Source organism: Callorhinchus milii, unplaced genomic scaffold (assembly GCF_018977255.1).
Source record: "Callorhinchus milii isolate IMCB2004 unplaced genomic scaffold, IMCB_Cmil_1.0 Scaffold12, whole genome shotgun sequence".
Classification (NCBI taxonomy): Eukaryota; Metazoa; Chordata; class Chondrichthyes; order Chimaeriformes; family Callorhinchidae; genus Callorhinchus; species Callorhinchus milii.
In genome coordinates, this window is record NW_024704753.1 from 12,650,479 (window position 1) to 12,672,239 (window position 21,761).

The window sequence follows — 21,761 nt, forward strand, 5'->3', positions numbered from 1 at the left end:
TGTGGGTATGTGTGTATGGGGGGGGTGTATGGGAGTGTGGTTTATGGGGGTGTATATGGGGGGGGGTATGGGGGAGTGTATGGGGGGGTGGGGGGGGTGTGTGTGTATGGGTGTGTGTGTATGGGGGTGGGGGTGTGTGTGTATGGGGGGGGGGGTGTATGGGGTGGTGTGTATGGGGGGTGTGTATGGGGGGTGTGTATGGGGGGGGTGGGGTGTATGGGGGGGGTGGGGGGTGTATGGGGGGGTGGGGGTGTGTATGGGGGTGGGTGTATGGGGGGGTGTGTGTATGGGGGGTGGGGGGGTGTATGGGGGGGTGTGGGGTGTATGGGGGTGGGTGTATGGGTGTATGGGGGGGGAGGTGTGGGGGGGGTGTGGGGGGTGTATGGGGGGGGTATGGGGGTGTGTATGGGGGGGGTGGGGTGTGTATGGGGGGTGTGGGGGGTGTATGGGGGTGGGTGTATGGGGGGGGTGTATGGGGGGTGGGTGTATGGGGGTGTGTGTGTATGGGGGGGGGGTGTGGGGGGGTGTGGGGGGTGTATGTGTGTATGGGGGCGGGTCAGGCTCTTGGTGCCGGAAGTGTTTAGTCGCTGAGCGGAAGTGACGAGAGTTTTTCAAACGGAGCGGCGGCGGCGCGAGCGGCAACAGTTACAGCGAGAAACACACAGACAACAGCCACAGGTACAGATACCCCCCACAGAGGGTAATACCTCCACAGACGGTATACCCCCCCCCACAGAGGGTAATACCCCCCCCCCACAGAGAGGGTAATACCCCCCCACAGAGAGGGTAATACCCCCCACACAGAGAGGGCAATACCCCCCCACACAGAGAGGGTAATACCCCCACAGAGGGTAATACCCCCACACAGAGAGGGTAATACCCCCCACACAGAGAGGGTAATACCCCCCACACAGAGAGGGCAATATCCCCCACACAGAGAGGGTAATACCCCCCACAGAGGGTAATACCCCCACACAGAGAGGGTAATACCCCCCACACAGAGAGGGTAATACCCCCACAGAGGGTAATACCCCCACACAGAGAGGGTAATACCCCCCACACAGAGAGGGTAATACCCCCCACACAGAGAGGGTAATACCCCCCCACACAGAGAGGGTAATACCCCCCACACAGAGAGGATAATATCCCCCACACAGAGAGGGTAATACCTCCCCCCACAGAGAGAGTAATACCCACCCCCCCCCCAGAGAGAGAGGGTAGTACCCTCCACCCCACTGAAAGGGAGGGTAATACCCCCCCAGAGAGAGAGAGAGAGAGAGGGTAATACCCCCCCCCCCCCCACCAGAGAGAGAGGGCAATAACCCCCACACACACACACACAGAGGGTAATACGCCCCCAGAGAGAGAGAGAGGGGGTAATACCCCCCCACACACACAACAGAGAGAGGTAATACCCCCCCCCAGAGAGAGAGAGGATAATACACCATCAGAGAGAGAGAGGGTAATACCCCCCCCCCCCCCCCCACACACACACAGAGGATAATACCCCCCCAAGAGAGAGAGCACAAGGGTAATACCCCCCCAGAGGGAAGGTAATACCCCTCCACCCCAGAGAGAGGGTAATACACCCCCCACCCCACAGAGAGGGAGGGTAATACCCCCACAGAGAGAGGGTAATACCCCCCCCCCCCAGAGAGAGGGTAATACCCCCCAGAGAGAGAGGGCAATGACCGTCCGTCCCCCAGCCCAGAGAGAGAGGATAATACCCCCCCCCCCGAGAGAGAGATGATAATACACCATCAGAGAAAGAGAGAGGGTAATGCAGCCAGAGAGAGAGGGTAAAAATCAGTCCCAGTCTAGATTTGTTATGAATAAACCTTGAGATATAACCATTGATGTACTTTTATCCCCTTCTATTTGTAGACTAAATCAAAAGCAGACACCAGTTTAATTACTCGTACAGGATTATAGAAGCTACTGATATAGGAGGAGGAAATGCCAATTCGCGCCTACTGTACCATATGTTCGGACTTCTTTGACAATATCAGGGATGTGGCAGCCATCCACTGCGGGCACACTTTTCATAATGAGTGGTGAGTGTCGCAAAAAGCAGTTGCACAATTTATCTTGTTACCCAGATAATAGATTATCTAAACTGTTCTAGAATAAAAAATTGAAGTCAATAGAAAAAGATTTAGTAATGTTACTCAGTCTGGCCACTTACTGGGTGCTGTTGACTTTCTCCTGGTCAGATTTAGTTTAGAACTATGGTGTTTCAGTTTTGTTTCTATATTTCTCACTAGAACATGTTTTTAGGCATATACTTGGTTCCTTTATTAAAGGAGTTAATCAGTTTCTTTTATTTTGTCTGTTGGCAATCAAGCTGTGGATTGCAGTAACAATATAGCACCCCTCACGCAGGGTTACCTCTTAGAGCACTTGAGAGTGTTACCTGAAGATGGGGAAGGAAGGAGCAAGTGGAGGGATAGAGGAAGAGAGTTCCAGAGTTTAGTGGCATAGTGGCTGAAGCAAGGCCACCGATGGTGGAGCGGAGGACACAAGGGGCATGCAGGGGACCGGAGCCAGTCGAGTGGAGGTAATGGGTTGGCAAGTAAGCAGATCGGAGAGGTAGGCCAGATGCCAGGGCATTAAGGTTATTTGAAAGTGTGAGGATCTTCAAATCGATCCTTTCGGCGATAGGAAGCTAGTGGAGCCTGGCTGGAACTGGTGTGATGGGGGTACGGAGTTTAGTATGGGTGAGTATGTGGGCGGCGGAGTTATGGATCAGTTGGATTTTGTGGATGGTTGAAGCTGGGGATACCGCTTATCTCTGACAACTCCAAGCCAATCTTTCCTAAATGGTTAACTACTCTGATGTAACAACAATAACAAATTAGTTAGCGCCTTTCACATCGGGAGATAAATCTGTAGCATTGAGGATCTGTCCAGTTCTGAAAGTCTTGGTAGCATTGCTACATGGAGTGGTGAATAGTAGATTTGAGTCTTTCATTTCAATACTATTTCTGTAGTGCACAGCCAGGTGCCTCACCACAGGGAATTGAGGATGTAGCTCCAGATCAATATCCCACTGACGGTTCAGATGCCTGGAAGCCACAACTTGGTTAAAGGTAGTGCATTGTCCACTGCATGTTTAAAAAAAAAAGTGTTGGGAAATTAGGAGGTATATGCCTCCAAAATAAATTTTTGTTCAGTATTTTATTGATACTTTCAAGGATTTACATTATTACCCTTTCAGGTGGTGCATTTTTTGTATTGACTTACAGAATACAGGATTGCTTAGTGGTACAATACCACACCAATTAGTGCAAGTCTGTACTGAATTAGTACAGGTGTAGACTTGATATAGATGTATAAAAAGCAGGTAGATAGATGCCTAGAAAATAAGAGTATTAAGGGAAATGGAGAAAAAGTGGACAAATACAGCTAAAGGAATTAAATGGCCTGTCATAATATAATATAATAAAGTAATAGTCTTGATTATTTATTCTTGAGGTAGAGGTAAAAATAAGGCTGGATTCTGCTCCTCACTGCTGTGCAAAGAACACTGATGGAAGGTGCATGTATATGGATGCCTGGTGAGGACTATATTAGCCTTAGTTTTGATGCTCCTCACAGTCATACCTCAATGTCAATGCTCATAGGTGAATATTGGTCACTTTGTCGTGGAACTATTTCCTGTTAGGAAGGAAGAAGAATACAAACAACTTCAGTAGAAGGCAGAAAATTGGTGATGGGGAGTACAAGGTGGAAGATTTTCTCTTTATGCTCATTTGGCTAGAATATACCTGTCTGTAATTTGCTATTCAAACCAATGAACTTGAGGTTGCCAGTGAAAGGTGATGGATTTATAGTTAGGATTAATTTCTCGAATGTGCAGTTTTACTAAAGTAAGAAGATTTCAAGGTTGCTGCTTCAAATCAAGGTTTTAATCCTTTTATGAAACATACTAGTTTTTTTTTAAAAAAATTATCATGGAAAAATAGGTTTGTATATCGTGGTGAGAGGAACACAACTACAAATCTCTTCAGATTAGTTACAAGTCCTTTTTCATCAAAATAGTAAATTATACTTTCTCCAAACGTTTCCACTATGCCTGTTCTGTAAGCGCTAGAAACAGGATTTTACTCTTAACAGAGAGAGATTGAATAAGTGCTTATTTACAGTTTCATTTTCTTAACTAATGTTCTTTTTTTTCCCCTTATCTTTGCAGTCTTGCTCATTGGTTTCACACTGCTCCATCTCGGACCTGCCCTCAATGTAGAATACAGGTAACCGTAACCAACAGTCTTACAAAATGTGGGTCCCAGGGCGGCTCCTTTCTAATAAGTATGAAAACATGTTAAGATATAATTCCTTCCCTCCTCCCCCCAAAAAGCCGCATTATTAACTAATATTATGCAGAGCCAATATTTTTCCATACTTGACATGAGAGTACTTATAATAATCCTTGCATTTAATGTAACGCTTTTCACGTCATGTAGACGTCTCAAAGCATTTTACAAAATATGTATATTTGTGGTCAAATCGCAGAAGCATACAGCAGTGTCCTACAAAAGTCATGACCAAATTGAGTGACCAAATTATTATTATTGGTTTTTTTTGAAGGATTATTATCCCCGGAAAAGCAATCAGTCAATCGACTAACAACCGGATTCCTACTTATTGCTAGGTAAACAGGCATGTGGAGTAAGGAAACTTGCCCAACATTTCGCCTTTCCGGGGTTAGAGCCCAGGTCTCTCACTTGTGAGGCGAGTGCTCTAACCACTGAGCTACAGGACTCAAAATTCAAAATAATAAAAACATTGAGGCTGATACTTTGGACTGACCCAAAAGTGAAAGGTATATTTCTTATTTATTGGGAAGCAAAAAGAACCCAAAAAGGAGAATAATGTACACCATTTAATATTGACCAAATAAACTGACAATTGAGGATTAATTCACAATTACATTTATATTATTTGGAATTGCTGCTTCAGAGTATTGCTTGAGATAATAAAGGATTTATGAACCAGGAGTATAATGGGTATTTAAAACACAGGTTTCTGTATTACAGTAATAATTTAATGGATTGAAGGACTATTCAAAAAGTGTAATTGACTAAATAATCAATGGCCAGTTTTCTCGAGTGAGTTAGATTAGGGTATCTACAACATGTATCTGTACACGTGGGACTAAAGATCCCATTCCAAACAAGATAAGGCAGTGGTCATTGTTGTAATAAGAAACATTCTTATTTATTTTTGCACTTTTATTTTTTGCAGAATTTGGCACCCCCAAAACTCAGAAGAATTGGAATTTAAATTAAGGAAAGCAATATATGTCTGATAAATAGTCAAAAGTTTTTTTTACAAAATAAATTTAATAATATTGTTTTTTGAATCTTGGACTATTTCATGATGTATATTTCAGGCCATTAAAATTGTGTAGGAAACCCAAAATTATTCTCTCAGTGCTGCAATATGAACTTTGCCATGAAATGGAATAAACTAAATCTTATTTTCTGTAGGTCAGTGCAAGACACATCATAAACAAGCTCTTTTTTGACATAGGAGAACTGGAGCCAGTTTTGGATCCAGAAAGCCTGCAGGTAAGACTCTTTTTTTATGGGATCTACAGCTTGGAAATTTCTCAATAATCGTATAGGATTAGAGGATTCGCAGAAGAAAGCCCATCAAACAAATTAAACTAGTCCTGTATTTGAAAGTCATCTTGAGGATTTTTCCAATGCAGGAATGTACTATATAGTACAATATAGTGGAATGTACTGCATCTTAGCAATTCTCCATATAGAAGAATTGAAGTATTCTCTAAATGAAGTATTTTTTAGATTTCGTCCAAAATAGTTTGCTGGCTGAGAGATGATTAAATTGAGGAATGTGTACACCCAGAATTAGCTAAACTTCACACCTCTGTCCTTGCTTAAGAAACTTTAGAAATTACGGATGTGATCTCTAACTTGTTTTGTTTTTCAAATAACTTTTCAAATTTTAAAATAACCTAAATTTGGTAATTAACATTGAAGGCTGCTTCCCCTGGCTTTCTTTCTTGACAAAACTGCTACTTTTATTCATCAGAAATAATGATTTCTAAGAACTGGAAAGAACTTGAATTACCACAAAGGAATGGATGCAAGCTTGAAAGCAATGAGAGAAATTGTGATACCCCAGCAATCTATATGATCTTCAAATTTCCAAAACGTGTAGAGCTTCTTAACCCACGTTTTCTATTGCCAGTGGCAGGTGTTATCTCCTGCTCCATTTAATGTTTGATATCCGTGCTGAAAGATTATTGATGATGATGATAATAATCCTTGCATTTGATATAGTGCCTTATCATGTCATTGAGACGTCTCAAAGCACTTCACAGAATATATTGTGAAACGCAGCAGCCAATTGTGCACGGCAGTTTATTAATTTATTAATCGATTTATTAATTTAGACGATGATTAATTGCTGTAATTTTATCAAGTGATAATCAGCATTTGGTTAAAAAACTCAATGTGATTATGTAAAAAGTCTGTTAATATAAAATAAAATCATGATGTATTTTTAAAAATTCAGTACTTCCCCCTGATATTTTACTTAAACAGTGGTTGTCTCCAAACTGTTGCAACTTAATAATGTAAATTCTCATAGTTTTATAACCAACTTGTAAAACAAATTTAGGATAAGGGTTTCTTTACTGTGCTTAGATCAACTGATTTTCTGTAAACGTTTTCAGAATGAATTGGACAGAGTCCAGTCTCAGCTGTTAATGAAAGGTAATAACTTATTTCATGGTTTGATGTCCTGGATGGTCTGACGGTTCCACAGCACTTTAGCAAAAGTAGATTTAATTTCAGATTAAACATAAAACTGCAGCATGAGCTCGCTATAGGTGGATTTGGTTATGTTTATGCAGAATATAGTAAATCCTATTTGTGGTAGTTCTCTTATGTAACACAAAAACTGAGGCATTTCCAGTTGTGTATTGGCTAAGGAAAAAACAGCATAAATTTTCAATCATTTTATTTTTAAGAAATTGTTCATAAACCAGAGTTCCTCTCACAGTTGTTGATCCTCTGTACATTCAAGACTGACGAACCATTCTTTAATGAGTCAAGATAATCAGTTGTCAAAACAACCAAGGGGGAAAGGCATCACAATGAGGCCTGATTGCCCCCTCGTTCTTTATTCACCTGTGCGCAATTTCCCACAGGAAATGTGCACACATACTGATATATAATGATCAGGAGTTGGAATGCTGGCAGATTTTTTTTCCCCCCATCGCCCCTCCTAAATCATAGGTGATGAGGTCAATTTCTCTCGAGTTGAAATTATTTGACTCCGTGTAGATGAAAAAGCAATGTTTCTGATTTGCCTGGCCCTACACCAAATGCCATACACTGTGAAGGAGACTAAGGCCACATTTGAAAGTATACTTTCAAACCTGAAATGATGTACATTGTCCAGCACCTTGGGATGTCCTCCCGACGTGAAAGGCGCTATACAAATGTAATCTTGTTGTTGTTGTATACTGCTTCTGACAGCTTTAAAAGTTTTAGACTAAATTAATCAATACTAGAAGAAATTGATGAATGATGGAAAGAGTATTCTATTCACAAGCTTAAAATATGAAATACTTCGCACAAGTGGCTAATGAATCATAAGACCATATCAACAATACAAATTTACATTTATGTAGTGCCTTTTTGACAGAAGGACTTTCCAAGATGCTTAACTTTTCAGGCTTGGCAACTGAGCTGGGGGTGGGAATAAATATTAAATCAGCATTTAAAAGTAAATTTGTTAAGTATTTTAAGAGAAACCATCTGAAAGGCTACAGAGTACGTAACTCCAAAGGATGAACCACTACCGTATGCTTGATGGCTAGAATGGTCTACTCTGTTGTGCTGCAAATTATGATCATAGTCATAATTTTTTGCATTTAGAGGTCAGAATATTATAGTGTTACATTTGTATCTTTATGCTGCAGTCTTTGTTTACATTTTATGCAATTTATAGAGTATTTTTAAAAATGTCTTTCTTTTTTCATCTGTTTACCTTCTTGCTCCCACCAAAGTTGGCATTGATTTTCCCAAGTCTTGGACTTTTCAATCTGTGTAATGGTGAGAAAATCTTGACTATGTCTTTATTGTAGGAATTTATAAAATGTAATCTACTCTCAAAATGGCAGAATCTGCATCTGTTACAAGAAAGGTTATGCCCAGAACTGAGAAGTTGACATTTTCTTTTCTTGACCGAGTAGTTTTGTTTCAGAGAAAGAGAAGAATGATTGTCAGTCAATAATTGATACACTAAGGGACACTTTGGACAAGCGCAATACAACAATTGAGTGTTTGAAGAAGGAGCTGAAAGAAACAGATATGCTATGCTCAGCTATAAAGGTAATTCATGCGTATTTCTATCTGCAGCTATCAGATTGAGTTGTGATCCACTTGCATATATCTAACAACAACAACAAAATTACATTTGTATAGCATCTTTCATGTCGGGAGGACGTCCCAAGGCACGGGACAGACAGAGTTTTGGACCCGGGGTCGGGGAGGGTGGAGGGCAGGGGGGGAAGCAGGGAGATCGAAAACACGATCGAAGAGGAGGTTTCAGAGATGGGTCTTGAAGGTGGCAAGGGTGGGGGCAAGGCGGAGGGGCTGCGGGATGGAGTTCCAAAGGGTGGTAGCAGAGTGGCAGAAAGCCCACCCGCCGATAGTGGGCGAGCGAGGCTGGGGACGTGAAGCAGGCCAGAGCCCGCTGAGTGGAGGGAACAAGCAGGATGATAGGGGGTTAGGAGGTCGCCGAGGCAGGGGGGAACAAAACCATGGAGAGCTTTGAAGGTGATGACCAGGATCTTGAACTGTATCCTCTGTGTGATGGATCTAATATGTAACCTGGAAGCTCACAATTTAGGTTGACAGTCCAGGCAAGTACTGAGGGGGTACAGTATTGTCAGAGGTGCTGCTCTTCAGTTGAGATGTTAAATATTTCCTTGTTCTGCTAGCTCAGGTATTAAAAATCCCATCATGCTATTTGCAAAAGAGCAGCAAGTTTCCCTGGTGTCATTTCCAGTATTACTCTCTTATCCAGATTCAACAAAGTAGATGAATCAGTCCTTCGTTTCATTATTGTTTACGGGATGTTGCTTGCTTAAATTAGCGTTCATATTTGTCGATAGAACAGTCACTGCACTTCAAAGTAATGCATTATATAAACTTTCAGACATTTTGATACTGTGATGCAACATTACAATTGTTCTCCCCCTTACACTGAGCTCGGGGTGTTATTTCTGCAGAAACAACTCAAGTATTTGGAGCAACAACAGGATGGAACAAAGGCTGCAAAAGAGGAGGCACGTCGACTACGACAGAAAGTCAAAACATTAGAAAGGTATAGTAGACATACAATTTTTTTGCCTGATTGACTATCTAAACATTTGATATTATCACAAGTGCTAAATTGAATTCCTACCTGCCCAATTTAACTCTTGTATTTCTAACTAACCAATCTAATACTATTACCAAGATTCAAGACAGTCACTATTCCCTACATTAGGCATACATAATTGCTACCTGCCTATCTCGTGCTGCAGCACCATAGTTGGGGTTGACACTTTATCGCAGTGCATTAAAGTACCAATGTGTTGTGGATCTACGATTGGAGCTTGTCAATTACCCTCTATTTCCAATGGCTAGGGAGAGGAAAAACCGCCACTTTCTATTGAATTATAAATCTCGGAAAGTCTGAAAATTATAATGAATGTTGGCGCTGGTGAGATCAGAATGGGGTTTGGTTTTGATAACTTCCTGCATCACATAGCTTAAAACAACTCATCTTTTTCGTTATTAAATCAGTTCTAACATTTGTAAAAGAACCAGTGGAAATTTACAAAATTCCAATAAGAAAACAATCACAGAAATTTCAACTAAGTTGCATAGAATTTTTGTTTAAAACGTTATTAGAAGTTGTACCACTGCTTTTAGCTGATCAAAACCTCGGATAACATTCTGATGCAGTTGAGAGATGCTTGAGTGTAAGCTGTCAAGTAGAAAGTAGCTTTAAGTGAAGAGCATAAGAGAAGGTCTCACAGGGACTATCAACACCGAATTAAGTGTCATCATATGTTGTAAAAATATCTTTTACATGGGGAAGCAACCTTCTAAGTGTTCTAAGTATATGGTTTGGGAAATCATTTGGATGATGATCACTCCTGAGGCTGAGCATAGCCCACTAAATTATCAGGTTGACTTTGTGTATAATTATAATTCTACTCTCACTATTGGTCAAAATGAATCTTCTACTACAATATCCCTAAATATATTGGTTTTTTTCAGTCAGTCAGGAACCCAGGTGTCTTATTCAACCCTCAACTGTATTTTCTTCCCCACATCCAACCTATGACCCGCTCTGCCTTCCCTCACCTCCGTAACATCGCCCGACTCCGCCACTACCTCACCCCTCAGGCCGCTAAAACATTTGTTCATGCCTTTATCACCTCCAGGCTCGACTATGCTTGTCGGTCTTCCCGACTCCTCCCTCCACAGGCTGAAGATAATCCAGAACTCTGCAGCCCGTGTCCTCTCCCGAACTCCATAACCCTATCTCCCCCACTCTCGCCCAACTCCATTGGCTCCCTATCCTACAGAGGATCCAGTTCAAGATCCTGGTCCTCACCTACAAAGACCTCCATGGCCTCTTAATAATAATAATAATAATAATAATCCTTGCATTTGATATAGCGCTTTTCACGTCAGGAGGACGTCCCAAAGCGCTTCACAGAACACACTGTAAAGTGAATTGACTGTATATTTGTGGGCGAACGCGGCAGCCAATTGCGCACAACAATGTCCCACAAACAGTCGTAGATTGAAAATGACCAATTTAATTATTGTTTTTGGTTTTTTGGAGGGATTATTATTAGGCGTGTGGAGTAAGGAAACTTGCCCAAGGTTTCGCCCTGCCTGGAATTGAACTCAGGTCTCTCACTTGCAAAGCGAGTGCTCTAACCACTGAGCTACAGGACTCCACCTACACCTCTTCCCACCCTATCTCTGCAACCTCCTAACCCCCTACCAACTCACCCGTTCCCTCCGCTCAGCCGGCTCCGGCATGCTCCATGCCCCCCGCCCCACCATTGGCGGGAGAGCCTTCAGCCACTCTGCCCCCAACCTCTGGAATTCCATTCCCCAGTCACTCCGCTTCGCCCCCTCCTTAGCCTTCTTCAAGTCCCGCTTCAAGACCCTCCTCTTTGACCATGTCATCGGCCACCTCCTTCCCCTCCTCTCCCTTCTCCCCCCCCCCCCGATCCCAGCTCGGGTCTGAAACTCTGTACACTGTCCAGCACCTAGGGACGTCCTCCCGACGTGAAAGACGCTATACACATGTAATCTTGTTGTTGTTGTTGACTAATTGAGACTCACCTCATCTGACATTATTGTTCTTGTCTGCAGTATTGAGGTACTGATTCAGAGCCAGAGACCAGAAGTGGAGGCGATGATCCGGGACATGGGCGTAGGGCATTCAGCAGTGGAGCAATTATCTATTTACTGTATATCACTTAAAAAGTAAGTACAATTTACTGAGGGTTGTTGTCCTGAGGTTGGCATTCGCACAACTTACATTTATATAGCATCCTTCACATAAGATAACATCTCAGTTGTAGTGGTGGGGTTAGATGGCGAGCAAAAGAGAGAGAGAGGTGGCCATAGTAGGGTCGAAGAGGTACGTCTACAGGTAGGATTTTAAAGATAAAGAGTGGGTGGAGCGATTGAGGAGGGAGTTCTAGAGATCGGCATGCTGTAGCTGAAGGTAAAGCCACCAGTGGTGGTGTGGAACAGTCGTAGGACGCACAGCTGGTCTGCATTAACTGAGTGAATGGGGCGGGCAGAGGAGTGGGATATAAGCAGGTCAGAGAGGTAGGGAGGTGATAGGGCATGAAGGGATTTGTATGTGAGGGTTAGGATTTTGAAATGATTTGCTTGGAAAAAGAGCCTGGTGAGGATTGGGCTGATGGGTGTGCTTCCTTAATTCAATCATTTGTGGGTTCAACCAATTTGCCTTGTGAGTAGTACTTGATACTTGTTGCTAGTGCACATCTGCAGAAAATGGTCAGTTCTTCAATCTCGGCATCACTCATCTCAATGAATACAAACACAAATATAACCAATTTTTAAAATTAAAAGTTACAGTGAAGATGTAAATTAAAACTACTTCTAGATATATGGCATGTTCAGCAAAAAGTGGTGCAAAGTGAGGGCAGGAGAGAAGAAAATCGGTCTAAAATAGGCTAAGCACTACCTGCATGAAAGCAGATATATTCCAGTAAAATTCTTCAGCCATCATTGCAGTGTCTATATCTCAGTGTTGAAGGGAACACACTGTTCTGTACCTGACACACGTGGCTTGTGTTCAGATAGAATCTTTCCTCACTATCTCATCTCGCCATTGTTTAATTCTCTGTAGGGAGTATGAGAACCTGAAGGAGACGTTTAAATCCTTCAGCGATATGACCGAGAAATTGAAAAAAGAAATGTTTACTGCTAACTGCAAGGTTTGTATTACACCAGGAAGTGACCAGATGTAAGTTTCTTTGTGGTTTTATTAATCTGGGTTCACTGCTTATTTAATAAAAATCCTAACGCAGGCTTTCATTATTGACGATAATTGCTTAAACTCGAGTACCAAAAAGCAGAATTGAACAGAATAAAGTTAATGATTCTCTGCAGTTGATACTTGCTCTTTTTTTAATGTGTTTTATTTTCTTCCTTCTCCCCTGTGATCTTCCATGCTGAATGGTTTAACGTAATGACGTACAAAATGACGTACAAAACTCCTGCTTTTAGGATTCTGTCAAATGCTATTTTACAGGGGGTTACTTGAAGGAGCTTAGTCTATTAGTCCAGTGCGTGGGAATTGCTTCAATTCCAGTAAGAAAAAGTCACTTAAAAGTTCTTGGCATTTCAACTTGCAGCCAAAGAACTTTTAAGGTGACAATTAAAAAACTGGTTAAGAACAACACAATTAGGAGAGGGTTGAGAGAAGTATAAATCTGGCATGTTGTTCCTACTCACTTTACTACTGGAGTGATATCACTGCATAACCCAGGCTTGAATCATACAAAGAAATATGATTCTTTGTATTGAAGAACATTAAGACTTTGAATTTGTAATATTCATGCTACACTCAAGTCAGTTTGACTAATACAAGGAGGTAATGCATATGATTTTAGTAATATCGAGCAGTTTGCAGCCTGGTGTAACTTTGTTTGGGAAGGAATATAATGACGTTGTCAATTGTAACCTGCCGGGCACAAGGTTGGAGAATTGAATTGAAACCATGTCATTAAAAAAAATCTCTAAACCCAGGAAGGAGGCAAATCCAAATGTTGCTTCTGTGCTTTTTGATGTAATAGGGTAAACCATTTAAAAATGTTACAACATTGTATATGTGGTAGAATACATAGTAGCAGATCTAAAAGGGAGTTTAGGAGTAAATTTTGCTTTTTGTTGGTTATAAATACTTCCATGCGTTTTTATGTGCAGTTCTCCCACACCACTCTACATTAATCTTTCCAATAGTCTGAAACTTTGATGCCTCTGGGTTTAGGGGTGTTTATTTTCTTCTCTTCCCCCTCCTTCCTGCTCCTTCTATGGGCTCTCCATTTCCAAAGAGGAGATTTATACAGTGTTGTATGTGATATCTATTGCTTAAACTGCTGGGTCCATGTTGATGTGATGCGCCCATTGGAACACAGACTATATTTTTTAACTGATTAGAAACCCAGGCATTCTGTTTTCATCTAGTTGGAAAAAACAGCATCCCAGCTGCAGAAAGCCAAAGATGACTTACAGGCATCGCAGGAGGATCTGCGTAATGCAGACAGAGAGATTGTGGTATGTTTGAAATAGTTAACCTGCTTTGGGACAGATGTCATCATTTTGACATCTTAGAGGTACTTTGATGTTGTGTTCTCCCGACTCAACTTATTTGTCCTAAATTGTGAAATGAATGTTATGCATTAATTGCAGTATTTAATTTATAAGTATAAATTATTTTATTTATAATTATAAATGAAATGCTGCAATTAATACAATTATAACTGGGTTGTACCCAGGATTATTCAATTAATTCTAATTATACTATGTATTAGTCACAAATTATATATATAATACAATTAGAATTCATGAATAATCCTGGGTAGAATCTTGAGTGAGATACTTCACGTGACCAAAATGTTTTCAGTTTGTTTTTAACTTATTCAGTATTGATTTTCTCGCAGGGCATTTTGCAAGAATGCTTTATGAGCGCTGTACATAGTGTGCTAATGACACCTAGTGGTGGATAACGAGTAGGGTAATGGCTTCATTACTGCTTATTATATGAAATGATTTAACGCATCCCTCTGTCCCTGAAGTTCTTTGTAGTGCTGGAAAATATGGCAAGTATGACAGCCCACGATCTTTATTCAAGCTATTATCATTCCAGTGAAGTTATTCAAATATCAGGGTGTAACATTTACCTGAGAGTTTTGATAGTGAATCTGTCAGTGTCAAACAATTACAAAATAAGTCTTCCCCCACCCCCCCAAAATCGATACGCATTGACAGATATCTGATGTCAGTTTTTCTATCTATAACGTGTATATATCAAAACCTGGGTTTTGCAGAGCTTAAAGAAGAAGGTAGAATTTCTGCAGAAGTCCCTCAGCACACCGAATCGCACCAATGAAGCAATCAGTCGCTTACTCTTTGAGAGGTGAGTAATCTCATTGTACTTCTAAGGACTTGCCTTGGTATGTTGCGGGTATTCACTGGGAGATGCTCTAGAATTGCAAATGCTTCTAGGGTGGACTTTTAAGAAACAAGCCAGGTGGCATTCCCAGTTTGGCCTCTCTCTAGAGGATGAGCTTAGTTCTGCCTTGGAGTCGTTTCTTAATAGAGAAATTGATTCAGAGGAGGGTAAACAGCACAATTCTATTCCTTTGATTGTGCTTCCAGGTAAGTTGATCAGTGTATCCCTGGAAAGACCTCAATGGTGCTTTGTCTACAAATAAAAGCATAAAAAGCTGGAAAGTGGCTGGATAAAAAGGGCATCTTTATGTTTCCAGAATCTGTTGTCAGGGCCAATGCTGGGTCCAGTGAGAATTGTTAGTTGTTACTCCTATACCTCTTAGTCTACAAAGTGCAATGAAACCCAGGAAAAATATGGACAAAAATGTGATTATGTGCATTTAGTAGCTCCTCCCAATGTCACAGCAGTATGGTAGGGTAATCTGCAGCTCTGACAGAGCAATACAATACAATATTGATCAAAATGAAAATTAGCTTTAGTCTAGAGTTTTCTCTGTTGTTGCTTTGCTGTATTTCTATGTTTATTTCCACACACTATTCTGACTGACTGGCTAGATAGTATTACTCCCTGGTGGTGTCTCAGGGAAGCTTGTGTTGATTAAAAATCAGATTTCATAACCTCCATTTGGCATCTGGTCCTTTGGTCACCTTCCTCTTCAAATGACCCAGGTGAGAAGAAAGGTTTCTTTCCATGTTGTATTCTTTGGCACAGTCCAGTGACATTTTAATTCATCAGCAGTGGAAAGAGGCTGCGTACTGATTTAATCTGTTGATAAATTTGTCTTTTGACCGAGCTGTTGTCAGTACATGGTAATGCATTTCCTGTGTTTGCAGCCCTGCTCCAGTCGACTTACAGCACCCTAAACTGCACAAACCAGCTGTGGGAGAGGACATCGATCTGAGTGTGGATCACGACATTTCCACTCCAGATTATATTCTTTCAAAATCCATCAGTACACCATCCAAGAAGATGAAACTAGACCGAACTGGGTAAGCACCGGTTTATTACTGGCTGTATCATTCACACACACGCATGCACATAGGCACACACACACAGTAAGCACTAGTTTGAAGCGTTCTGAGACGCCGTCCGGCATGGAGGGCGCTATATAAATCCAAGTTGTTGTTGTTGTAGTTTATTATTGCCTATATCATTCACGCACGCACACATACAGTAAGATAATTGGATTGTCTAGCCATCAGACTAGAAGTCCAGAAAATGACTATTTCCATTTTGTAATTTTGCTAGATTATGATCAAGTTTCTGATAACCTGAAGTGCAGAATTTTTTGTTTTGAAGACCTTTTCTGTTTTGAATTTCCCATTTTCATAAGTAGCAAGTATTTGCTTTGTGAGTTCATGTCTCAAGTAAAATGTGGCACAATTATTACAGAGTGAAAAGGGAAAACCAGTGTATTAAGAGGACGGTTCTGAATCAAGCAGATAGATAACAGACTGTTTACTTCCACTTCTGTTGTCATATTCTTCACTGTCCCAGGACAGGCTCCGCTCTAAATCACTTGCCATATTGTCTCTAATGTTCACAGCTGCAGCTCTTTTTGTAATGCATTTATTTAAACCCTAATAAAAACCTTTGGAATAGCCACAAGTTAATTCTGTCTTATCTCTTTCTCTGCTTTCATAGGTTGTTCATCCCACATAGGTCTGTTAAATCGCTGGAGGACTCAAAGGTGAACATTTTATATGTTGGGTTACAGAAAAGAGAAGCAGAATAACTAAAAGGTCTAATTGTTTGGTAGTTAAACAGTTACTAGAACTTTGGGAATAGTGTGGGATGAACCTCAAGTACTTGAGGTGTTCAGATGACTGAGTGCAAGAGTAAAACTTTAGTTTTACTCGCTTTGCAAGTGAGAGACCTGAGTTCAATTCCAGGCAGGGCGAAACCTTGGGTAAGTTTCCTTACTCCACACAGAGCCTAATAATAATCCCTCCAAAACCAAAAACAATAATAAATTTGTCATTTTCAATCTACGACTGTTTGTGGGACATTGCTGTGTGCAATTGGCTGCCGCGTTCGCCCACAAATATACAGTCAATTCACTTTACAGTGTGTTCTGTGAATCGCTTTGGGACGTCCTCCCGACGTGAAAAGCGCTATATCAAATGTAAGGATTATTATTATTATTAGTGTTTTAAACACTAAATCAATCCATTAGATTGCTGCTTTGTGATGCCTGGAACCCTTTCATATATTTTATAAACAGTACGAGTGTTTTCTATGATTTTATTGTTAGTTGATGTTAGTGCCATCATCTGGTTATTGAAAGTATTGTTCATGCTGTATAACTGTTGTAATTACTGCATAAAAATAATTTACAGTTTATTGCTGGGAAATTCCATGTCAAGAATACTATTAAGATGCAGGACTTGAAAGTGGAATTAAGTTGAATATACATTGTTGCTGACAAATGTATTCCCTCCATTTTAAATTGAAAAAAATCCATACGTTGGATTTTGAATTATTCACTCTATTATGTGCCTCCTGGAAGGATATTTGAGAACTAGAAACTCTGCTGATGGACAGTGTCTATATTTTTATATTTTATTGTCAATTTTTTAATACTTTTATGGTACTGTTTCTTCTCTCTCATCCCTGCCCCATCCCAATCTCAAACAACATTTGGCATAGTGCCTGATCATGTCATCAAACCACCTCAAAGCACTTTACGGATAGCTGCAGTGACTGTATTTGTAGGCAAAAGACGAAAGTAAATTTTGTGTTTGACCATGGAGCATCAACGCCCTGATGTTATAGGTATCAGATACCCTCCTTTGGCTGGGGACCTGGGCCTCTGTGTACAAGTTGGCATGGTTGGCAGCTGTGACGGTGTGGTAGACTGGTGAATAGGCTTCTAAGGGTACAAAGATGGGTGTGCTGAGCAATCAAATCAGATTGCTGTTTGACATTTGAATTATAATGATCTTACAAAGTATCTGTCTTGTGTTTTTAAAGGCAAATGAAGATAAAGGTGACTTTATTCTTCCATCGTTACTCAGGAACTCCATGTTGTTCAAAAAGAAGCCATGCGGGAGCTTCTTGGATTCACAGAAGGGATGTGTAAGTTGTCCGAGATGTTTTGGGATTGAAGCAAAACTTTAATAAACCTCCCTTTTGGAAGAGCTTTGAAAAACACTTCAACCTTTGTCTTGATATTTTCTTACTATAGTTTAGTCAGCCACTCAATATAGCTTCAATATGGCGGCAAAAAATTAGTCTTAGAAAAATATCTGTATTAATTTTGTAGAAGTATTTCTAAAATGAAATGCATGTACAACAGTACAGATATCTAGGTTTAATATGTTTGTTTTCTCCTTAGGTGAGAACGGGCTTTGATGGATTGGGAGGAAGAACCAAGTTTATTGAACCCGTATCCTTTACCGCAGTTGTTATTAATCAGCTAGTTTATGTGGATTGGGGTTAGGGGAAGTGGAGTCTTATATTTCATATCCTTTAAATTAATTTTGTTACTGTTGTATTTTATAAGTTTAAAATATAGTATCACTTATTCCCTGGATGTGGCATTGCTGAGTTATCAAGTAATGTCCTCAGCAGTTCAACCAGTAAAAATTTACATTTATTGCAACTTAGTACAGCAATGTGATTCATAGTTTAGACCTTAAATAACTCATTTAGTTGCCTGTCCTTATTTTTTACCATGTGATTACAAGTTGAAGAGGAAGCTGATCATTTTTTCAAGGGAGTTTGTACTCACCAAGGTGAAAGATTTCTGCTGGCATCCTGCACGTACATAAAGCATTCCCATGTCAAGTTTAGTGTGGGTGAGATTGCAGAGGAAAACTACCTCCAACCTAGCACCACACTCTCCTCCCCCCACATTGTCTTTCACTGACTATCATGGATTATAAAATGGCATATAGTAGGCTTTTGAGGTTGTATAATAATAATCATTGCATTTGATATATAGCGCCTTAATCATGTTGAGACGAGTCAAAGCACTTTACAGAATATACAGTAAAGTGGTATGACTGTATTTTGTGAGTGAATGAATTATGGATCTATATCATTTCCAGTTAAGACTGCTTGAGCCTTTTTTATTTTAAAAAAATCCTTATTTGGTGAAATTGGTGAATACATTGTTGTCGGCTAGAATTCTACCCAGATTCTCTTGAGGTTCAGCAGCAGTAATATCATTTGGCATTGTCAGTTCGCTGGGGTTGAAGTACTCCAGTTTTGAGTCTCAGTCATGAGGAAATTAGGATAAATTATGCCAGTATATCTCCGAACAGTCTGCTCAAGATTGCCATTGATGAAGTTCCTGGTCTATTTTTCGATGATCTAGGGAAAGAGATGAAAAGAAATTCCTTTTAAAATGGGGCAAAAAAGGTGTATTTGCATTTCTCTTGTATTTGAGCATTTTAGATTCACATATTTACATCTTTAAGTTATGCCGGTGTTCCAATCATAAATTAAGGTCTGCTGTTAATTACTGGCTTTGCAATTATGATCTAATAGAGGTAAATTATAGTTGTTCACAAATCTTCCATTGTTCCCTGTCATCTTTCATGTTGATTTATATTTTTTAAAATTCTTTAACCTTTTCATCCTTCAGACTAAAATGACTGAAATTCGGCCTCTACCATTGAAGGCAAAAAGGAGGAAAACATCACGACCAATTGGAAGTAACACAATCTCGAAACAACGCAAATTAGAGAATTTCCTTAAATAAAATTGAAATGGTTTCTTAGACTTTGGGAATGCAATTCACAGTAGTGAGCAGTACTGCAAGTAGTGGAACAAGATAAAGTTCAACTAACTCCAGGCCAAGGATAGTAACGTTTGGACTGGTGGTGGGGTCTAGAATAGCATATTAATACTTGGTTTGTTGTTTCTGAATGAATGCACCTGTGCCTGAACTGTTTGGCTTTGCAGGAATCTAATATACTTCATATTTGTCACGATGATTAAAGACACCATTTACCACTGCAGAGGAAGAAAGCCTGGTTTGTTATTACTTATCTAGTGTAACCTCTCCTGCAGCCATTCCATTCCCTAAGGCCACCTTACTCCTTGAAGACCTATTTGACACTAAAAGGAAGGAAAACCATGTTGTCTCAAGTGTTTTAACTGGGGTAAGGAAAGAGAAGGAAGAAATGGCTTTATTTGAAATTAACTCTCGACCATGAATAACCGTGGAGAGAGTCTAAGGTCTAAATGACAAGTTTTGGACAATGATTTTTGTATATGGTGAAACCCAGCTTTGCCGAAGGCTGATCTTCTGCAACTCCACTTGGTCCCCAATCAAAGAATGTCAAGTAGAGTTCCTAAGTTAAAACTACATCTGGGATTTGCTATTTATCAATCATTTTGTGAATGTTACAATTTAAACCCTTTGGAAAACTTTTGTGTTTTTAAAAACTGGCCATTTTTGTCTGAAAAGTTTTTAGTTTTAGGGAATACAATAAATTCACCTTCCTCAAGACAGTCTCATGCAGACCCAGCTCAAGTGTAGCATGGTTAGCTGCAAAGTTAAACTGTCTTTCCCCCTCTTAGGTCCATTCCTAGTTTGATTTGATTTCACTTCCCACACCAGCTGTTGAAACTTATCCAGGCCCATTGTGCTTCTAAATTTCTTCACCCATTAAACTTGAGACTAATCCGATTCAGGTGAAAATGTTCACTATTTACCTTTCTGTACCCATGGTTTAACACTGTTTGAAACCCTAAATGGAAGTATTTCTGTGACCCTGTGAAGAATCAGTATTCCCCTCTACTCCAGAGCTTGTTGTTTTCATTCTGAACCCATTTTGCACAATGGAACTAATCTGAATTGAAGCATATCCCCATGTATGAGTTTATGATTGAAAGGAGTCTTACCATCATGCTTAATCCATTAGACAGTCTAATCATTTTACAGGCTGATTGATATGCTGTTGTTTTTTTTCTGGCCATGTCCTTGTGTTCCCCATTAACTGTTGGAAAATTATAAATTAGTTCACCCTTCCAGACACACCTGGTAGCCAATACACGTACTGAAACTTTTCAAACCTAGCAAGTGGTTAGTTAGACTGTTAGAATCCTAGAAAAAAATGAAGTTTAAAAACAGGACAAAGAGAAAACAAGCTGACAAAAAGGTATGCACGTAACTGGGTTAAAATATTTTAATTCATAATTGTGTTTTTTGTATTTGTTTTAATAAGTAATGTTAATATTACTATATTGACTGGAAGATATGATATTGAGGCTGTTGAATCTATTAATATCCCACAGGGCTGTCTGGTATTTAGGGCCAGGGAATCTGGGATTTAGGGTCACTCTGCAATGACTAGAAATGTTTAGTTCAAGTCTTCCTAGCCCCAGAGAAGATGAAATGCTGGGCCTGGCTCCCAGTGGGATTACTAAGTGGTTTATGGAATCAGTTTGGAGATTCAGTGGTTTTTTGCCGCAGATTGATCATATAGAGGCTGTGGTTTAATTTTCAATACATTTAGCAATGTAACTCATGTTAGGTAACATTCTGGTGAGTATAACCATTTCGCTATTCCTGTTTCACAATAGGGTCCTGAAAAGCCCAGAGTGGCATTGAAAGCATTGACATTCTTTACCAGGAAATGTTATACTTCATTTGAATCTGGATTTCTTTAAACTGAATGAACTGTGATTCGGAAACTGGCTATTTCAAAAATTGTTTTGAATCAATTCATTACAAAAATATTATTTTTAAAAAGATCTCACCGTCTCTTGGTGAATCCTGGAAGTGATCAGTTAGAATTTGGTACTGCAGGAATTACTATTACATTTTACTTTTTGGATCAGAATTCTATTATAGTTGATTGATATCTTTGTCTGGATGAAACCTGAAACCAAGTTTTTTTTCAAGGGGCAGAGTAATGAATTCTCTCTCTTCTGATTTTCTACCTAGTGCTGTCTCTATGTTTGTCGGCAGTGCAATATGT

General features: G+C 40.1%; 1 protein-coding gene across 1 annotated transcript; it reads left to right on the forward strand.

Annotated features, from left to right (window-relative positions):
• Positions 1–527: 527 nt before the first annotated feature.
• On the forward strand, positions 528–20,152 carry LOC103176623 (TRAF-interacting protein). Its single transcript, XM_042339783.1, has 16 exons — positions 528–678; positions 1,885–2,054; positions 4,193–4,250; positions 5,490–5,570; positions 6,704–6,743; positions 8,242–8,369; positions 9,272–9,366; positions 11,427–11,540; positions 12,439–12,526; positions 13,779–13,868; positions 14,642–14,730; positions 15,660–15,815; positions 16,471–16,516; positions 17,800–17,904; positions 18,164–18,214; positions 19,418–20,152. The coding sequence occupies exons 2-16, from the start codon at positions 1,957–1,959 to the stop codon at positions 19,532–19,534; spliced, it is 1,356 nt and encodes a 451-aa protein (XP_042195717.1). The 5' UTR covers positions 528–678; positions 1,885–1,956; the 3' UTR covers positions 19,535–20,152.
• The last annotated feature ends 1,609 nt before the right edge of the window (positions 20,153–21,761 follow it).

Bases quoted from the DNA above. Each gene is read 5' to 3' on its own strand.
- LOC103176623 (XM_042339783.1), top strand. From the start codon at position 1,957: ATGCCAATTCGCGCCTACTGTACCATATGTTCGGACTTCTTTGACAAT. The intron at 5,571-6,703 runs GTAAGACTCTTT...AAACGTTTTCAG, and splicing joins TGGATCCAGAAAGCCTGCAG to AATGAATTGGACAGAGTCCA. The intron at 6,744-8,241 runs GTAATAACTTAT...GTTTTGTTTCAG, and splicing joins GTCTCAGCTGTTAATGAAAG to AGAAAGAGAAGAATGATTGT.